This window comes from Bos mutus, chromosome X (genome assembly GCF_027580195.1).
Source record: "Bos mutus isolate GX-2022 chromosome X, NWIPB_WYAK_1.1, whole genome shotgun sequence".
Taxonomy (NCBI): domain Eukaryota; kingdom Metazoa; phylum Chordata; class Mammalia; order Artiodactyla; family Bovidae; genus Bos; species Bos mutus.
Genome location: NC_091646.1, coordinates 124,764,319 through 124,783,741, shown reverse-complemented (window position 1 = coordinate 124,783,741; position 19,423 = coordinate 124,764,319). Strand labels below are relative to the sequence as shown.

Below are 19,423 nucleotides of genomic sequence, written 5' to 3'. Positions count from 1 at the left end.
CAAATCCATTCTACCTGCCAGAGTAAAAGAAACATGGGCTAATAAGTGATTTGGAAAATAACAATCACTGTGTTGTAACCTAAAGGCTTAATTAGAAGTTAAGAGAATTGCTGTTCCTTCCACACACTCCATTCTCAGACAGTTGCAAGCATGCTGAGCACCAACTGTGTTGAATTTCAATGTGTACTGCTTCCTGAAGCAATATCCTGCCAGGCTGGCCTATATGATAACAAAATCTCAGCTCTTGTTATTTAGAAGAACAAGGAAAAGATTTCTGGGACATTCTCACTCTTCTAAAAGCTGCAGATACCAGCTGAAAAATCTCAAACAGCAGCCGAGGGAAGAGAAGAGTTTAATCTCCACCCTGCCTTGGGCTTTTCCCTTCCCAGCAGAAGTGGCATGCAGAGGCCCATCTAGAAAAAGCAACATGGAACAAAGACAATGATAGCTAGATGGAGAGCAAAGAATGCTTATTCCACCCATGGGTAGTTTTCTGTATTAAAATGCTGCCTGCCTTTATAAAAAGCTAAGAGTTCTTTAATTTCTCACATAATTAATTCCTGCCAGCTGGTATGCAAAACAAAGACAAGATGGGGAACAGTAGTATCATGATAGATAACTTTATATTAACACTTTTCCCTCAATATAGTCCAATTTACACAGTTTTCAAGTTAGGCCAATGATGTAGAACCAAGAGGCTCCTAAATATTAATCTGGCAACTGGGCTCTGGAACTTACCACAGATTGTTATCTCTTTGGATGGAGATGTGTTTGTATGAGTGAAATTCGGCATTTGCTGCAGGACTTTCTTGGTTTCAAACAGCACCTCTAAGACATAATAAGCATGAAGTATCTGTGAGGGTGAAGAGGAAATAGATATAATGAACTAGGAAGAAAGGCATGAGTGCATAGAAAGCAATGTATTATCCTGGCACAGTATCTGGCACATAATAAGCCCTCACTAGAGATTTGTACGGAGAAGGCAATGGCAACCCACTCAAGTACTCTTGCCTGGAAAATCCCATGGATGGAGAAGCCTGGTGGGCTGCAGTCCATGGGGTTGCTAGGAGTCAGACATGACTGAGCAACTTCACTTTCATTTTTCACTTTCCTGCATTGGAGAAGGAAATGGCAACCCACTCCAGTGTTCTTGCCTGGAGAATCCCAGGGACGGGGGAGCCTGGTGCGCTGCCGTCTATGGGATCGCACAGAGTCGGACACGACTGAAACGACTTAGCAGCAGCAGCAACAGCAGAGATTTGTAAGTTGAATGAACGAATGGTTCCTAGCATGTCTATAGTCTCATGTTCTTAATTAACATCACCCATTCACAAAACATTTCTGATGATTCTTGGTCCTTAGAACCCAAGAGAGGAAACAGGGAAAAAAGGAGACTCCCCTGGCCTAAGAAATTAGCAGGCAAAAACATAAAGAATAAAAGGAAAGGCAGGAAGAGAGAAGGAGAAAGAAAAAGAGGGAGAGAAAGATTGGACAAGAGGGGCTTCTTTGCATTTCTGTGCGACTTCCTGCCCCCAGGCTGGAAGCTAGGTGGGGGTGCTGGGTTAGGAGACCTCACAAGGCAGCCAGACAAGCCTCAAGGGACTCCTGAGCCAGGTGTCCCTGCTGTGGCTCAGTATTTGGTACACAGATGTGAGGGTACAAGCCAGCAAGCACATTTATACACAAGTCTAAGTGTAAAACGTACTGCAAAGTCAAGTAAACAATTCCGATTATCTCCTGTGATGACTATTCATTCCTTGGTCTCCTCCAGTTACAGTGTTGATAAAAGCATTGTTTTGGACAGATTTACTGGGTTTTCTCCTCCAGGCTTTTTGGTTTATCATTCTCTTTTTTAATTATAAAATATTCCAAATACATAATCCAAAAAATGATGTAGCTGATACAAACATAGGTTTCTCCAGTGGTCACATATGGATGTGAGAATTGGACTGTGAAGAAAGCTGAGCGCCAAAGAATTGATGCCTTTGAACTGTGGTGTTGGAGAAGACTCTTGAGAGTCCCTTGGACTGCAAGGAGATCCAACCAGTCCATCCTAAAGGAGATCAGTCCTGGGTGTTCTTTGGAAGGACTGATGCTAAAGCTGAAACTCCAATACTTTGGCCACCTGATGCAAAGAACTGACTCATTGGAAAAGATTCTGATGCTGGGAGGGATTGGGGGCAGGAGGAGAAGGAGACACCAGAGGATGAGATGGCTGGATGGCATCACTGACTCAATGGATGTGAGTCTGAGTGAACTCCGGGAGTTGGTGATGGACAGGAAGGCCTGGCATGCTGCGATTCATGGGGTCACAAAGAGTCGGACACGACTGAGTGACTGAACTGAACTGAATACCACTTTATGGTCAGAAATGTTTGTACCTGTATTGTCCAATGCAGTAGAAACTGGTCACATGGGGCTATTGACCACTTGAAATGGGGCTAGTCAAAACTGAGACATAATATAAGCACAAAATACACACTGGATTTTAAAGATTTAGTATGAAAAAAAAGTAAAATATCTCATTAAAAACTTTTAATACGATTACATATTAAAATGATAATTTTACATGTTGGAATACATAAAACACATTATTAAAATTAATTTCACTTTTTTCTTTTCACTTTTATAATATTGACTACTGATGGTTTAGTTGCTAAGTTGTGTCTGACTTGCAACCCCATGGACTGTAGCCCGCCAGGCTCCTCTGTCCATGGGATTCTCCAGGCAAGAATACTGGAGTGGGTTGCCATTTCCTTCTCCAGGGGATCTTCCCGACCCAGGAATCGAACCTGGGTCTCCTGCATTGCAGTCAGATTCTTTACCTACTGAGCTATGAGGGAAGCCTAATATTGACTACTAGAAGATTTTAAATATGTATGTGGATCACATTATATTTCTATTGGACAGCACTGACTGGTTTAGATTATTGGAGGCTAAGAGAGGTTGTTATCTACATACTGTTCAGATAATGCTTTAGGTGAGCTTCCTAGATGGCTCAGTGGTAAAGAATCTGCCTGCCAAGCAGGAGATGCGGGGTTTGATTCCTGGGTTGGAAAGATCCCCTGGAGGAGGGCATGGCAACCCACTCCAGTATTCTTGCCTGGAGAATCCCATGGACAGAGGAGCCTGGCAGGCTACAGTCTATGGGGTCACAAACAGCTGGACACAACTTAGGGACTAAATAACAACAACAATGCTTTGGGTATCAGATTTAGGACAGATGGAACCCTTTGGAACAATCCTATCTCATGGTGTCCTGAAGTTTCCATTTCCAATTAAAATAATGAAATTATTTTCTAATCAAAAATATTTAAGTTTGGAGACTTTTCATGATTAAATAATTAAAACAACAACAACAACAACAGGAAGCAGGATTTGAAGCAACGTGAGAATTAGGAAGAAAGAGAAGGGACCCTGGATGTTGATTAGTAGGGAGCAAGCCCTATTTCCTGTCTCCCCACACCTAATGGACTGATAAGGATTCCCCCCACAAAAGCATTTTAAATCTATTCAACCTGATAGGGTGAGTCAAATCTTGAATGTAACCTTTCCTTTAGCCACATTTTAAAGGAACAGGCAAAACACTTTGATAAAATGATTTACTAATATATGAACTGGCATTTATTTAATTTACTGATTCCTAAAACTGGCTTCAGTGTTACCTTAGCTTGCCACTGTAGACTTTTTGGACCATTTGTAGCATTAATAAGAGTAACTGCTGCCTGAAAAGGCAGCTGTTTTAAGTTAAATTAACAAATATTCATTGAGGATATATTGCAACAACAGAAAATTCCTATTATGAAAATAGTTTTTCTGGGTCCTTTTTCAATTGTCTAAAATCACGTTGGTTATATTAGTCCCTACAGAGCCAGTGTACTTCTCTTTCAATAGCATTTTAATTGTGTTTACAATTGCAATATTAAATACTACTCAAAAGAGTTAACTCATGTTGGTTTATATGCTTATAAATATATTCAGATTAAATGGCAACTCAAATAAAATATTCACATTCTTTTTAAGGCACTTAGAGAGGAAAATAGTACTTTTAAAGGATTTTCTTTTTTAAAAAGTAACTAGGGAATTCCCTGGCTTCCCAGTGGTTAGGACTCCATGCTTTCACTGCTGAGGGTGTGGGTTCAAGCTCTCGTTAGGGAACTAAGAGCTCGCAAGCTGTGCAGCATGGCCAAAAAGAAAAGCAACTAGTTTTTAAACAGAAAAAGAAAAGTTCTTTGTAAAGTTGAAATACAAATTTAAATAGCAAAAAGAAGCATAACAATGAAAAGCAATTCTCCTTCTTTGCCAGACATCAGTCCCCTTTCCCTATCCCACAAAACAGCCACTGTTTGGAGTATCTTTCCAAAAAATATTCTATGTACTTGCCAGCCTATAAAAATCAATATAACTACATATGAATATGTAAACATATAATATAAGCACATAATTCCTTAAATAACATGTGGTATATTCACACAAAGGAATATTATTCAACCAAAAATAGGAATGAGGTACTGATACATGCTACAGTATGACTGAACCTTGAAAACATTATGCCAAGGAGAAGCCACCAGGCACAAAAGGCTACATATGATTCCATTTATATAAATGTCCAGATTAGGCAAATCTGTAGAGACAGAAGGTAAACTGGTAGTTGACAGGGGCTAGGGAGAAGGGAGAAATGGGAAGTAACTGCTTAATGGGTACCAGGCTTTGTTTTGAGGATGATAAAAATGTTCTGGAATTAGACAATGGTGATGGTTGTACAACACCGGGAATATACTAAAAACCAATGAATCATACACTTCATTTAAATTGGTTTAAAAAATCAATTTTATGTTATGTGACTTTTATCTTAATTTTAAAAAACCAATATATATATATATATATAATGCTTATTAATTTTGTTTAACAAATAGGAACACACTGTACACTATGTTGAATCTTTTCGTCTTTCCTTAACAACACAATCTTTTCATTTTTATAAAATCAAAACTGTCTATCTTTTCAGAGCTCCTTGGATTTTGGTCTTATCTTTTACATCCTTGAGCATATTAAGCGTACTTACTTTAAAGTCTGAGTCTGATAATGCCATTATCTAAAAACTCTATAGGTTTGTTTGCACTGTTTGTGGTTCACCTAAGTTTTCTTTCGTGAATCTTGCATCTTCCTATGCTTGGTTAACACTTGTATTAAGTTCTGGATATTGTATATGAAAACTTGAAGAAATAACTTGAAGCCTATTTTCTTACAGAAAGGATTTATATTTTCTTTTGGCAGGTGGCTAGGAGCATTAGCTGTCCAGGATGATCTCAATTTTAGGAATTAGATGATTGAAAATTTTGCTTCAGACCCTACAGAGCCAGTACTTTTCACTCACTCTTACTCCTAGGGTATGCCCTTAAGGTCAAAGTGATGGTTTCGGGGTGATGTCAGAAAATAATGGAGCAGGTAGTTCCAAGATCCCATCCCTCTGCAGAAACACTGAAAAATCAAGCCAAAAAAACAGATCGAACAAACAAACCAGTCAGATCCAAATTCATCAGAACTCTGGAAAATAGTCAAAGCTCACAGCAACCAAGGAAATGCTGAATCAAGAAAGAGACAACTTAAATATGGTTCAATCACCTGGTGGCTCAGATGGTAAAGAATCTGCCTGCAACGCAGGAGTCCCAGGTTCAATCCCTGGGTCAAGAAGATCCTCTGGAGAAGAGAATGGCTGCCTACCCACTCCAGTACTCTTGCCTGGAGAATTCCATGGACAGAGGTACAGTCCATGGGGTCACAAAGAGACACAACTGAGCAACTAACACACTAAGTAGAAAGCAAAGGCTATGACAGATTTGTAAACAGTCAAGCCAAGTGGTAAAGGAGTAGTATACCAACACAGAGCCAGTCTGCAGAGATTAGATTTTTCGTCCTTCCCTTCTTTCTTTTCCCCTTTCCTCCTTCCTTCCTCTGGCCTTTCTCTCTCTTTCTTTCTTTCTTAATGGCTCTTGGTGTTCAAGGAAATCCTTATCAAAACATTAAGTGAGTACAGGCTAAAAGAAAAGAAATTTCAGGGGATTTCCCTGGTGGTCCAATGGTTAAGACTCCACACTTCTACTTCAGGGGCACAGGTTCAATCACTGGACAGGGAACTAAGATCCTACATGTTGCACGGTATGGCCAAAAAATAAAAATATTAATAAAAGTAATAATAAATAAAACTAAAAAAGAAAAGAAACTTCAGATACCCCTCATACAACTATACCTAAAAGACATCTACAGAATACTCCACCCAACAACAGCAGACTACACATCTTTACAAGGGCTCATGGAACATTCTCCAGGACAGACCAGATGTTAGGCCACAAAATAAGCCTCATTACATTCTAAAAAACTGAAATCACACAGAGTATCTTCTCTGACCACAATGGAATGAAACTAGAAATCAGTAACAGAAGGAAAACTGGAAAATTCACAAATATGTGGAAATTAAACAACGTACTTTTGAACAACTGATGGGTTAAAGAAGAAATCACAAGGGAAATGAGAAAATACTTTGAGATCAACAAAAATGAAAACATAACATACCAAAATTTATGGGATACAGTGAAAACAATGCTTAGCAAGAAATGTATGGCTGTAAATGCCTACAAAAACAAAGAAAAATCTCAAATGAAAGCCTAACTTAATGCTTAAGGAGCTAGAAAAAGAAGAGCAAATTAAACTGAAAGCCAGCAGAAGAACTAGAGTGCAGATAATTAAATAGAGAACCAAAAAATAAAAGAGACAATCAACAAAACCAAAAGTTGGATCTTTGAAAAGAGCTACAAAGTTGAGAAAATTTTACCTAGACTGGCCAAGAAAAAAGAGAGAAAAAGCAAATAACTATAATCAGAAATGAAAATGGGGACATTACCACTGACCTAAAAGAAATAAAAAGAATTACAAGAGAATATTATGAACAATTGCATACTAACAAATTAGATAACTTAAAAAGATGAAAGGGACAAATTCCTGGAAACACACAAATTATCAAGACTTACTCAAGAAGAAATACAAAATCTGAACACATCTAGAACAAGCAGAGATTGAATCAGTAATCATAAAGTGCAAGACCCAAGAGCTTCACTGGTGAACTCTACAAAACATTTAAAGAAGTAACACCAATCCTTCTCAAACTCTTCTAAAATACAGAAGAGTAGGAAGCAATTCCTGACTCATTCCATGAGGCCAGTATTATCTTGATATCAAAACCAGATAAAGACACCACCGGAAAAGAAAATACAAACCAATATCCCTTACGAATAAAATGTAAAAATCCTCAACAAAACACTAGCAAACCAAATCCAACAGAATTTTTAAAGAATTACATACAATGACTGTGGGATTTATTCCAGGAATATAAGGGCGGTTCAACATAAGAAAACTAATCAGTGTAATACACAGCATTACTAGAATGAAGGGGGAAAAAAACACACAATAATCTCCACTGATGCAGAAAAAGCATTTGACAAATTCCAACACCTTTTCATGATAAAGCCACTCAGAAGACTAGGAATAGAAGGAAACTTCCTCAACTTGATAAGCATCATTTATCAAAAAAAAAAAAAAAATACAGAATATTAGCCAGACATTAAAATAAAGGAGTACTGAAACATAGTATGCCATGAATGAACCTTAAAAACATTATGCGAAGGGAAAGCAGCCACATACAAAAGGAAACATATTATATAATTCCATTTGTATGAAACGTTCTGAATAGAAAAATCCATAGAAAGTAGAACAGTGATTGCCTGGAGTGGAGGAGGAGGGAATGGTAATGGGTGTGGCACTTCTTTGGGAGGCAAAGAAAATGTTCTGGAATTTGATATTAGTGATTGTTGCACAATCTTGTGAGTATACTAAAAAGCACTGAATCATACACTTTAAAATGGTGAATTTTATAGTATGTGAATTACATCTCATAAAAAGAACAAGGAAATACTGTGAGCCTATAGACAGAAAGGAGGTTTTTGTGCACCTTAAGAAACTTCTATTTAAATGGTTAAACAAAGCAGAGGGTAGCGCTCACTTTATGTGAAGTTTTTTCCCCAAGGGAATGCATTTCTGCTGTAGTGTTTTCATTCATTCAATAGATAGTTATTGAACACATGTTATGTACAAGAATAAGGACAGTATCTGCTTCCACTTGCCTGTTGTTGCTTGAAGGCCTCAATAAGTAAATCAATGTCCGTAAAAGTGAGAGGAAACTGCAGCCGAGGACCACAGTAGGAGTCTGGGATTTCTATCAACCCCAAATAGTCTTGTCTATCCTTGTCCTGGATGCTGCTACCAAAAAGGCGAGTTACTAATCCTGGAAATGGAAAGACAGGAAAGGGCGGGGGAATCAACATTCCCATACTTAAAATACAATTGATACCTTCTTGAGTATCTAGCCCATGTAAAGCACTGTGTTAAATGTTACACATACCAAGATATCCCACACATAACCATGAGGAATGACTTGTTCTGAGATCAGTAGGTATATTCACATGAATCATCATTATTCCTTCCTGGGTGGACATTTTACCAAAGCAGTGAGTTCATTAGTGAGGAGGAGAGGATGGCGCACAGAGAAAACTGATCAATCAAGGTATTTTGATGCTCTGAAGGGCTTTCCAAGTGGCTCAGTGGTAAAGAATCTGTCTGCCAACGCAGAAGACTCAGGTTCTATCCCTGGTCTGGGTACATCCCCTGGAGAAGGAAACGGCAAGCAACCCACTCCAGTATTCTTGCCGACCAAATCTCATGGACAGAGGAGTCTGCCAGGCTGAAGACCATGGGATAGCAAAGAGTTGGACACAAGTGAGTGACTGAGCACAGCACAGCTCCAGTTCTACCTTTTTTTTTTTTTTTTTTGCACACTCTAATATCTTAGAGTTTTACAAATGAGGCTGAAGATGCATTGTATTTGATTCAAACATCTGTAACTTTTCAGGATCCACAGAAAATTAAATGGCAACATTCAATTTTTTCCTGTTAAATACTTCAAATTTTACTTAGCTGTAACTGATTTGTTTCTCTCATCACATAAAAATAAATTTTCTGACATGATTTTTCTTTCTTCTTGGTAACAAAGTAGATAAAGTTACATGACCAAACACAGGCAGAAATTCCCAAAGGGCCTCTCTCTGGCAGAGAAATTTCTGTGTAACAGATTACCTGCACTGCTCATTTCAGTAGGTGCTGAAACCCAGGATCTCTTTCTTGCTAGACTGCCTATGAAACAAGAAGAGAAATCTGGCCAATTCAGGTGGAGAAAGATGAAAAGGGATATGGCAGACTGATTGCAAAAGTATCCCCCATTCTCTATTCCAACCTCTGGTCATGCCCTTTTTAAATAAGATTCTGCAGCCACCCTCATTCAGAGCCTCTTTCTCCAGTCCTTGAAGCTGGGTTGGGTTTGTGACTTGAGTTCGATTGAAGAATGTGGTGGAAATGTTATGTATCAGTTCTAAACCAAGGCCTCACGGCGCCTTGTATGCTTCCATGAAAGCATGCCACTCCCACAAAGCCAGTCTACTGAAAGGTCCAAGATCATGCAGAACAGAACTGAGTCATCCTAGCCAAGGACACCTAGATCAGCCACCAGCCAGCAGACCTGCAAACACATGAGTGAACTCCAGCCAAGACCTGAAAAACTCCCAAATCAAGTCTGCCGAGATCTGTAGAAGTGCTCAACTAATCTGTAGACTTGTGAGCAGAAAGAAATGTTTATTACAGGCTACTGAGTTATTGTGGTTGTTTAATACACAGTATTATTGTGGTAACAGATAAGTGACATGGAGGATGATAACATACTCTTCAATTCATTAACACTGAATTGCTACTAAGCTCATTAATCAGAAGCTCTCTATAGGCTTGGAAGGTACAATGTCAGCAGATATAGACAGAAAACACCGCTTTTCATAATTCAGTTAGAATGAGAGATTACAATTAAAAACTAAATGAAATTTCCTTCTACAGTCATTATATTTGGTAATTTTAAAATGCTTTCTAAATTATTGTGTACCCCAATATTTTGGGGGGACAGTTGATGATGCTTTATAAGAAATTAAATTTAGGAGTAACAATGTCTGTCTTCACTGAGATACAGCAGAGGCTATTTTTCTCATTTGGATACGGTTTGAAATTTGAAAAAAATTACTATTTCATTTTATGTTTGAAAACTAGAAATGCAGAGAAGCTTCATAAATTTTATCTCAGGTTCCTTTTGTAGGCAGAAAAGCCAAAATATTCTACCTATCTTAATGATCATTTCTACTTGGTAGTCTTTCTTAGAATTGCAGTTTACTAAAAAAACAAACAAAAAAACCCTTTCCTCTTAACTCTACATACTGAAAAATTAAGCTCTTCTTGGGAAAACACAACAAACAAACAAAACCAAAAACAACCCTGTAGTTTCACTATATCATTTTAAAACTAACTAACTGAGTAATCCCAACTGGTGAGGTATAAACAAGAAGTGACTCTCTTTTCCCGATCACTGCCTTCACCAGTGTTCTGTCAAATTTCCCTTTCTCATCAGCTAAGTGACACATCATGTCAATGCCATCAGTTCTGGTTATTAAAACTCAGTCATGTTATTTAAGACCATAGTAAAAATATTGTTTTTCTTCTTCAAAAGAAATACAATTTGGTCCTTCCTTTCATGCATCTGATGATTCTCACTTCTTTTAAGTTCAGTGATAAATACATGAAAAAGCACCATTTCCCTAAACCTATTCTTAATCAAAACTGCTCAATATAAAGTATCAGTAAACATCAAGTCATAATCCTTCTGCTGTTTTTTATCCACATAAAAAAGAATAAAATAGATTCTCTTCCAAATATGGGTAGCTAATGTGGGTCAATATATGAAAACAATCAAAAGCTTTAACATTTCTAATTTACGTACTATCCTTCTGGGCTGTAACTATTGTAACAAGTAATAATAATCTAATGAATGCCAGCAACATAAGAATATTTGCAAAACATATAATTAGAATTAATCCTTACCTATTTGGTTTACAATTCTATCAACGTGAATCTACAGTAATTAAATATAATAAAATCCTGAATTACAATAGAATTATGCCTTTACAAGTTGTTCTAAAGAAAATACCTCACAAATACCCCCTACATACAATCTTTTCTTTTACCCAGTACAGACTCAAAATCTGGACAGGGAAAAATCTAAAGCCCATAATTTAAAAAAAAAAAAACAACACAATTTCTGCCTCTACCACCCACATGTCACTTTGAAAACAAGCTCCAGACATTGCTGGAAAAAGAAAATCACCAACTGAACCATGTTTATAGTTACTTCATTTCTGAATTATGAATCTGGATTAAAACCTTGAGTGTCCATACAGTAAGTTAAATAGATGTCAAAATGACATTTTTTAAAATTCAACACCTGTTCTTGATTTTTTAAAAAAACTCAAACAACTAGGAATGGAAGGCTACCTCCTTAATATGTATTTTTTAAATGCCCACTTTCACTGTTTCATTTTAACACTGTTCTGCTATCTCCAGCAAATACAATAAACCATGAAGCAAAAATAAGAGCAGTGACTACTGGAAAGAAAGATACAAAAATAAACTTACTTTAGATATTGAAATATCTAAACTCAAGGAAATCAACTGAAAAACTTCCAGAATTGATAGGAGAATTAAAATAGTACAGAGGTTAATCTCACTGGTTTGAACCACAGCTCCACCACTGATAAGATGAGTAACTTTGTGAGACTACCTTTGTAAGACTTAGTATTATAAAGACGGATGATAATAATATTAATTCCACTGGCTTGTCATGAAAACTAAATGAAATATCTGAAGCACTTGAAGACATGGCACATGGTATTTAGTAAATATCAGTAATAATAAAAATTATTATTTAATGTTACTGTAAATAGTAACACAGTATAAAATAAACAGAAACCAAAAGCTTTATTAAATACTAATCCGGTCCCATCACTTCATGGGAAATAGATGGGGCAACAGTGGAAACAGTGTCAGACTTTATTTTTTGGGCTCCAAAATCACTGCAGATGGTGATTGCAGCCATGAAATTTAAAGACGCTTACTCCTTGGAAGGAAAGTTGTGACCAACCTAGATAGCATATTCAAAAGCAGAGACATTACTTTGCTAACAAAGGTCCATCTAGTCAAGGCTATGGTTTTTCCTGTGGTCATGTATGGATGTGAGAGTTGGAATGTGAAGAAAGCTGAGCACTGAAGAATTGATGCTTTTGAACTGTGGTGTTGGAGAAGACTAGCGAGTTGCTTGGACTGCAAGGAGATCCAACCAGTACATTTTGAAGGAGATAAGCCCTGGGATTTCTTTGGAAGGAATGATGCTAAAGCTGAAACTCCAGTACTTGGGCCACCTCATGCGAAGAGTTGACTCATTGGAAAAGACTCTGATGTTGGGAGGGATTGGGAGCAGGAGGAGAAGGGGATGACAGAGGATGAGATGGCTGGATGGCATCACTGACTCAATGGACGTGAGTCTGAGTGAACTCTGGGAGTTGGTGATGGACAGGGAGGCCTGGCGTGCTGCGATTCATGGGGTCGCAAAGAGTTGGACACGACTGAGTGACTGAACTGAACTGAATAATCATTAGGTTGAGATAGTGGGGAAAATATCTTATGACAGCAACAAAAAATATAAAATACCTGGCTTGATAGGACATTTTGATTGATCTGGGAAGTAGAAAGAGAAGTCAAAATAACACTTTCACTCACTCCATCCCACTCCCCACTTCCACCAGCCTCTGTTAAAACCACTGCTATTAATATATATAGGCTTTCTACCTGTGAGAGGAGGCTAATGCGAAAAAGCAACCTGGGGAATGGATGTGTAGAGTCTCCCCATCAAGTCCTATGGATTAGTTTTGAGCAAGCAGTAGGACATGCAGATCACCTCTCACCTCTGGAACACTTAGAATATCTCAGGGTACTCGGTGGCTCAAAGTCAAAACCATTAATCTGGCCCTCGTATCTGGAAATGTTAAAGTGACCTTGTGGTCCCTAAATATATCCTGCTTAAGGGTCACAGCACTTCCGCCAAACAGGCCTAGGTACATTTGGGACATTCCCACAAAAAAGGGCTAACAGAAAGCAACCTACAGTAATGTACAGCATGGTGACTCTAGTTAACAATATTCTACTCCATATTAAAAAGTGCCAAGAGAGTGTATTTTAAAAGTTCTCACCACACACACAAAATTATAACTGTCTTTGATGCATGTATCATTAAATAACTAACACTGTGGTAATCATTTTGCAATATATACATATATTAAATCATCATACTTTACACCTTAAATGTATGTAAGATTATGTGTTAATTATATTTTAATAAAGCTGGAAAAAAAATTTTAAGTGAAATTAACATATAGCAATAATATGTAAATCTCTTTTTCTGATACATATAATAACTAAATCAGTATGATTCATGGACTATATAACAGAGAGATGTATAAGATAACAGACAACCCAGAAATATATCCTATTACACATTTTTAAATGAATATATTGAACATTATAAAAGAGTCACTACAAATTACAATGAAAAGATACATTATGAAATAAATGTAGGAAAAATTAGGTAAACTACTTGGACATTTGCTTTGCAGTTGTGTTTTTTAATTATTCTCAACTACTAGGCATCAAAATTTCCTTGTTAGTTTGTCAAAAATTCAAAATCTATGAAATGTTAACATTTTTAAATTCAAATCATAAAAAACTAGAAAAATAGGCATAGTCATCCACATTTGAAATATTTTAGGGCCTTCTAAGTTAAAACCAGGAGTCACAAAGAAAGATATTTAGGATTCATTTTGATATTTGGCAAAACTAATACAATTATGTAAAGTTTAAAAATAAAATAAAATTAAAAAAAAAAAGATATTTAGACTTGAAAAGAAAAATATTTTAAATAATTAATGGATGAAAATTTCCTAAACCTGACAAAAATATCAACTTCGATATAACAGAAGCTCAGTAAACCCCACTCAGGATAAATAAAAACGAAACCTCATCAAGGCATTTTATGGTTAAAACACTATTTTTCAATGATGTCACTTTGGTTATTTTGTTTCTTCCCCACCTCCTTCAGATGATAGAAGGGGACGATAGAGGATGAGATGGCTGGATGGCATCACCAACTCAATGGACATGAGTTTGGGTAAACTCCGGGAGTTGGTGATGGACAGGGAGGCCCGGCGTGCTGCAGTTCACGGGGTCGCAAAGAGTCGGACACGACTGAGTGACTGAACTGAACTGAATACAATTAAGTTCACTTGTCACAGTGTGTATTCTATTTGGGAATCACATTCTCTCTTTCTTCCTGTTTTTAATTATTTTTTTAGGGATGTGAAATATTACTATGGTTCTAAGAATCAGAACTACAAAAAAGGTATTCTCAGAGAAATGTCACTTTTCTCTCATCCCTCCTACCTAATCCCCATTCTACCTGTTCTTTCTTCCCTGCTCCCACTCATCCCTCCATTCCCTCATTCCCTGTAGGTAAATATTGCCTTTCATTTCTGATTTATCCTGTAGGTTTCTTCTGTATTTTTACACAAATGAGCATACACACACACACTCATATCAGGCAAAGGTTTCTTAAGCAGGATACAGAAAACATTAACCATAAAAGAAAAAAACTGTTCTACATTAAAATCAAGAATGTCTACTCATCAGAAGATACCACTTAAAGACTAAGGGGATGGATAAAAGTCCTAGATGGGGATCAATATTTGCAATAAATTTATCTAACAAAGATTCACAGTCTCATATTCAGAATACTTACAGAACTCCTACAAATTGGTAAGAAAAAGGCAGATAATCCAAAAGAAAAATGAGTAAAAGACCTGAACAGGCATTTTGACAAAACCAGATGTCCACATGACTGTTAAACATTCAAACAGGTGAGCAACTTCTCTGCTCACCAGGGAAATGCCAATTAAAGCAGAAATGTGGTATCACTACATACCCACCAGAATGGCTAACATGAAAAGGACTGATAACTTCAAGTGTTGATGAAGACACTGAACTACTAGAACTCTCCTACACTATTGGCAGTATAACTTGTAACAACAATTTTGTAAAACTGTTTATCAGTACCAAATAAGGCTGAACATATGTATGCCCTGTAACTGCAAATCTCCTTTCCTGGGTTGTGGTACATCTTTATAAATAAGTGAAAGTGAAAGTGGAGTCGCTCAGTTGTGTCCAACTCTTTGCGACCCCATGGACTGTGGTCTACCACACGTCCATGGGATTTTCCAGGCAAGGGTACTGGAGTGGGTTGCCATTTCCTTCTCCAGAGGATCTTCCCGACCCAGGGATTGAACCCAGGTCTACAATGCTGTAGGCAGACGCTTTACCATCTGAATGCTGCTGCTACTGCTCCTTCAAGAGATGGATCTTTCCTAACCCCTTTGAATCTGCACCTAGTCCTGTGGCTTGTTTTAACTAAGAGGATATGGCAGAACTGATTTTGTGTGAGCAGAGGCCCAAAGAGGCTTGCTGCTTCTCCCTTTGCCCTCTTGGGATCCAGAGGCCATGTGAATAAGTCCAGGAAATACTGTTGGGCAGAGGCTACATGAGGAAAAGTGAGATATCCAAGTTCATAGCTAACATCAAACTTCCACACGTGTGAATAAAACCATTTGGACCTCCCTCCCCAACCCGGCTATGCTGAGTAAGCCCAGCTGATCACAGACAACACACAAGCCATCCCCACTGAGCCCTGTTCAAACCGACAGAATCACAAGCAAAAAAAATGGCTGTTGTTTTTAAGCACTAAATTTTGGGGGGGGGGCTGGTTGTTATACAGCAATAGATAACTGAAAATGAATATACAGCAAAAGAAAATAATACATGTGTTCACTAAAAAGGACAGGTACAAGAATGTGCATAGTAGTACCATTTAAATTATCAAAACTGAAAACTCAAATGTCTATAAACAGTAGAATGGATAAATTTTGGTATATTCATAAAACTAATTATTATTCAGCAATAAGAATGACCAGATGGATGACTCTCACAAATACAAAGTCGAGTAAAAGAAGCAAAACTATACGCTTTCATTTATACAGAGAAGTTCAAAAACAAGCAAAACTAACCTAGGAGGCAGAAAAGTAGTGACGGGGTGCAGAGACTGGGTGGTGAGTATAGGAAGATGGGAGGCGGTTTCTGTGGTTATGATGATGTTATACTTCTTGCTCTGGGGGCATGTTACAAGGCTGAGTTTACTCTGAGAAAATTTATTAAATAATATATTTATCATTTGTGTACTTTTCTGTAATGTGTATGCTTTTCTTCCAGAGAAGTTTATATAAGATTATAAACTGCTGTCTCCTTCTCTGATAAAATTTTAAAAATATTTTTAAATCACTTACAGAATTTTTTTAAAAGCACATTTTAAAAAATACAGAGCCTGAGTAAATATCTTTGGGCTGGAACCCAGCCATCTGTAGTTACGAATCTCCATTAAGTGATTCTGATGCATAGTCCAGATTAAAATATTAGGTCATTAGCAGAAGAGGGCTATTTCATTTCATCATTATTATATTTCCTCTCAGAAATGTTTTTGCCAAAGAACATGAAGCACAAAAAACTGTCTTCAAATTGTAATTATCTAAAAGAAAAAAAAAATGGCAAAATGCCCACTTCTACCCACTCCCCACTCCTCCAGTTTGGCTATTCTACCATTCAGAAACCTTCCACAGATCATTAAATGCTTCAATTAGTTTCACACATATGTACTTAGCTCAGAGCGTACCATTAAAACACCATTCTTTTGCCACTTTGAAGGGCGCCCGATAGATTAAAAGATGCTCTTAGATGTCATACACATTTTTAACTAGAGCAAAAAATGGCTGGTCCAAATTAAAGAATAGGTTTCTAAGTCAAGTGTCTACCTTGACAATAACAATAGGCAGATTAATTTGCAAGAGGAATACATGACTTGTGAATAACTATAATTTTAAAATCATTTTGAATCACACTTATATTGTCTATATCTGAAATGATTTATTTAGTCATCATTCCAGAAGGACTAAATAAATGACAGATAAATAGATAGACAGACTGACAGATAGCTAGCTAGCTATGGAGAAAACAGAAATATGATGGTGCCCACTGTGTTTAATCTTCCATACCCCCTCAGATCTGTTTCATGAAATATTCAAGATATTTTGATCTCTCAGCACAAAAGTTCTGTGGATAAAAAATAAGATCTTTACTAAGTTACTATTGTACATCTTTAGGTTGTGGTTCAGAGAAGATACTCAACATACTAATGTAGAATGAAATCTAATTCTTTTTTTTTTTAATAAAAAAACTAAATGGTCAATTTAGTTGACACCAATCAGGGATGGAAAAAGCCAGTTGAACTGATTTTACCAGTTGTTTGGTGTCACATAGACAATATCTTTTTAATTTCTTAGTGTTCTCCCATTTTCAAGAGTTGACATTCCTTGATGAAACAATTCAATATTTAATGACTGCTTTTCAAAAGACTAGACTTTCTACTTACCTGGCTCTTTCTCCGGCACATTTGTATAGTTTTCCAACATGAAGGAGAAGAAGTTTGAGAGCTGTACAAAATAAAAATACACCGATCAATTAATGAACCCCAAACAGGTACTGTGGCAAACGTTGTTGGTGTTCCATGCGAGTCCCCTTTACTTCTCTGAGGTTCTCATCTCCAAGCTGCCACAGATGCTACTGGGTCCTGTCTTCACCAGCCCTCCTCCTCCCTAGGACTTTCCTTGGCCGATGGGAAAGTCCATAGGCCCCGCAGAGTCGCTTAGGATATCAGATATCCCCCTCCTGGGGGACCGCCCATAGGAAATGACTAACTGAAGCAAGGGTATCACAGCCCAGACCACCTCCTCTTTTGCCACTGGTGGGACAATCTGACACATTTCACACTTCAGATCTCCCAACAGGATCAGGCTGAGGTCAGACTTTTCCAGAAACCATATTTTTGCCTAGCTTTTTCCCCCATCCTATCTTGCTTTTCACGCTCCCTTACAGGTTTTTCCTGTGAATACCCTCTCAGGAAGTCACTTGTACAAGAAGCCCTATCTCAGACTCTGATTCTAAGAAACCAATCTAAGACAACTACTAGATATTTTTTCATTATGTTCTTCTATTCCTTTTTATGGTGAGAGTAAGAGATATTCTTAAATGTCAAACATATTTGGGAAAGGAAGGAAGGGAAGGAGGGAGGAAGGAAAGATGGAAATCTACCAGCATTCCAACCATCACCAAGATACTTCCTCTGTGACTACAAATTATCTGCAAAGACCTGCATGTATATAGCACAAATAACTTCCAAGCCTCATCTCCTATGAAGAGTGAACACTAAGGAACCTTATCAATCTGGGAGTAGATCTGGGAAGGAAAACCTTCCATACAAATACCAAAATGTATGATTTTAAAGCTGTTGATGGATTTGTCAATTATGAGTCAATAGAAATCACAATGAGACACCACTTCACATATACTAGGATGACTATCATCAAAAACATAAACAACAAATGTTGACACAGATGTGGCAAAATTAAAGCCCTCATACACTGCTGGTGGGAATGTAAAATGGTGCAGCTGCTTTGAAAAACAGTTTAGTAATTACTCAAAAAGTTAAACTCAAAGACTCAGAATTTCCACTCCTAGGTATATATCTAAGAGAACTGAAAAAAAAACATGTTCACAGAAAAATCTGCACACAAATATTCATAGCAGCATTATTCATAATAGACAAAAAAAGTAGAAGCAACCCAAATGATGTATTCACTGAGGAAAGGATAAACAAAATGTCCTAGATCTATACAACAGAATAACGTTCAGCAATAAAGAGGAATGAAGTACTGACACATGCTGTAACATGGATGAACCTTGAAGGCATTATGCTCAGTGAAAGAAGCCAGTCACAAAGGATCGCATACTATGTGACTTTATTTATTTGAAATGGCCACAAAAGGCAAATCTAGAAAGACAAAAAACAGATTAGCCGTTGCCAGGGACCGCAGAGAGCAGGAATGGGGAGTGAGTGCTAATGAATATAGAGGTATTTTTTGTTGTTGAAGGGGGTGTTGATGAAAGTGTTCTAAACTATACTGTAGTGATGATTACACAACCTGTGAATAAACTAAAGGCCACTGAATTGTCTACTTTAAATGGGTGAATTATACCCCAATAAATGTTATTTAAAAAGACTCAATATTTAAAGAATGTACTAATACTGGAACATTTGTGCATAAAGCATATCAATTTAAGAGCTCACTCTCTCTTAATCTCCGTCACTATATTCTACAGTGCTTAAAAAGACAGTCAGTGATGTGAACTGCTAAGGGAATATCTGACTAAATCATAGTATATAATTTTTATAGCTACT

General features: G+C 37.3%; 1 protein-coding gene across 8 annotated transcripts in view; it reads right to left on the bottom strand.

The window, feature by feature from the left end:
- Positions 1-19,423, bottom strand: part of PPEF1 (protein phosphatase with EF-hand domain 1) — a 158,094-nt gene that overhangs the window by 68,150 nt on the left and 70,521 nt on the right. For 6 of the 8 annotated variants that reach the window (XM_070366540.1, XM_070366535.1, XM_070366534.1 and 3 more), the window contains 3 exons: positions 17,558-17,618; positions 8,178-8,338; positions 739-853 (listed from right to left, as the gene is read on the bottom strand). In XM_070366540.1, the coding sequence (XP_070222641.1) occupies positions 739-853; positions 8,178-8,338; positions 17,558-17,618 (337 nt within the window). The remainder of the gene's footprint in view (positions 1-738; positions 854-8,177; positions 8,339-17,557; positions 17,619-19,423) is intronic. The other 2 variants (XM_070366542.1, XM_070366541.1) reach the window with 2 other exon arrangements.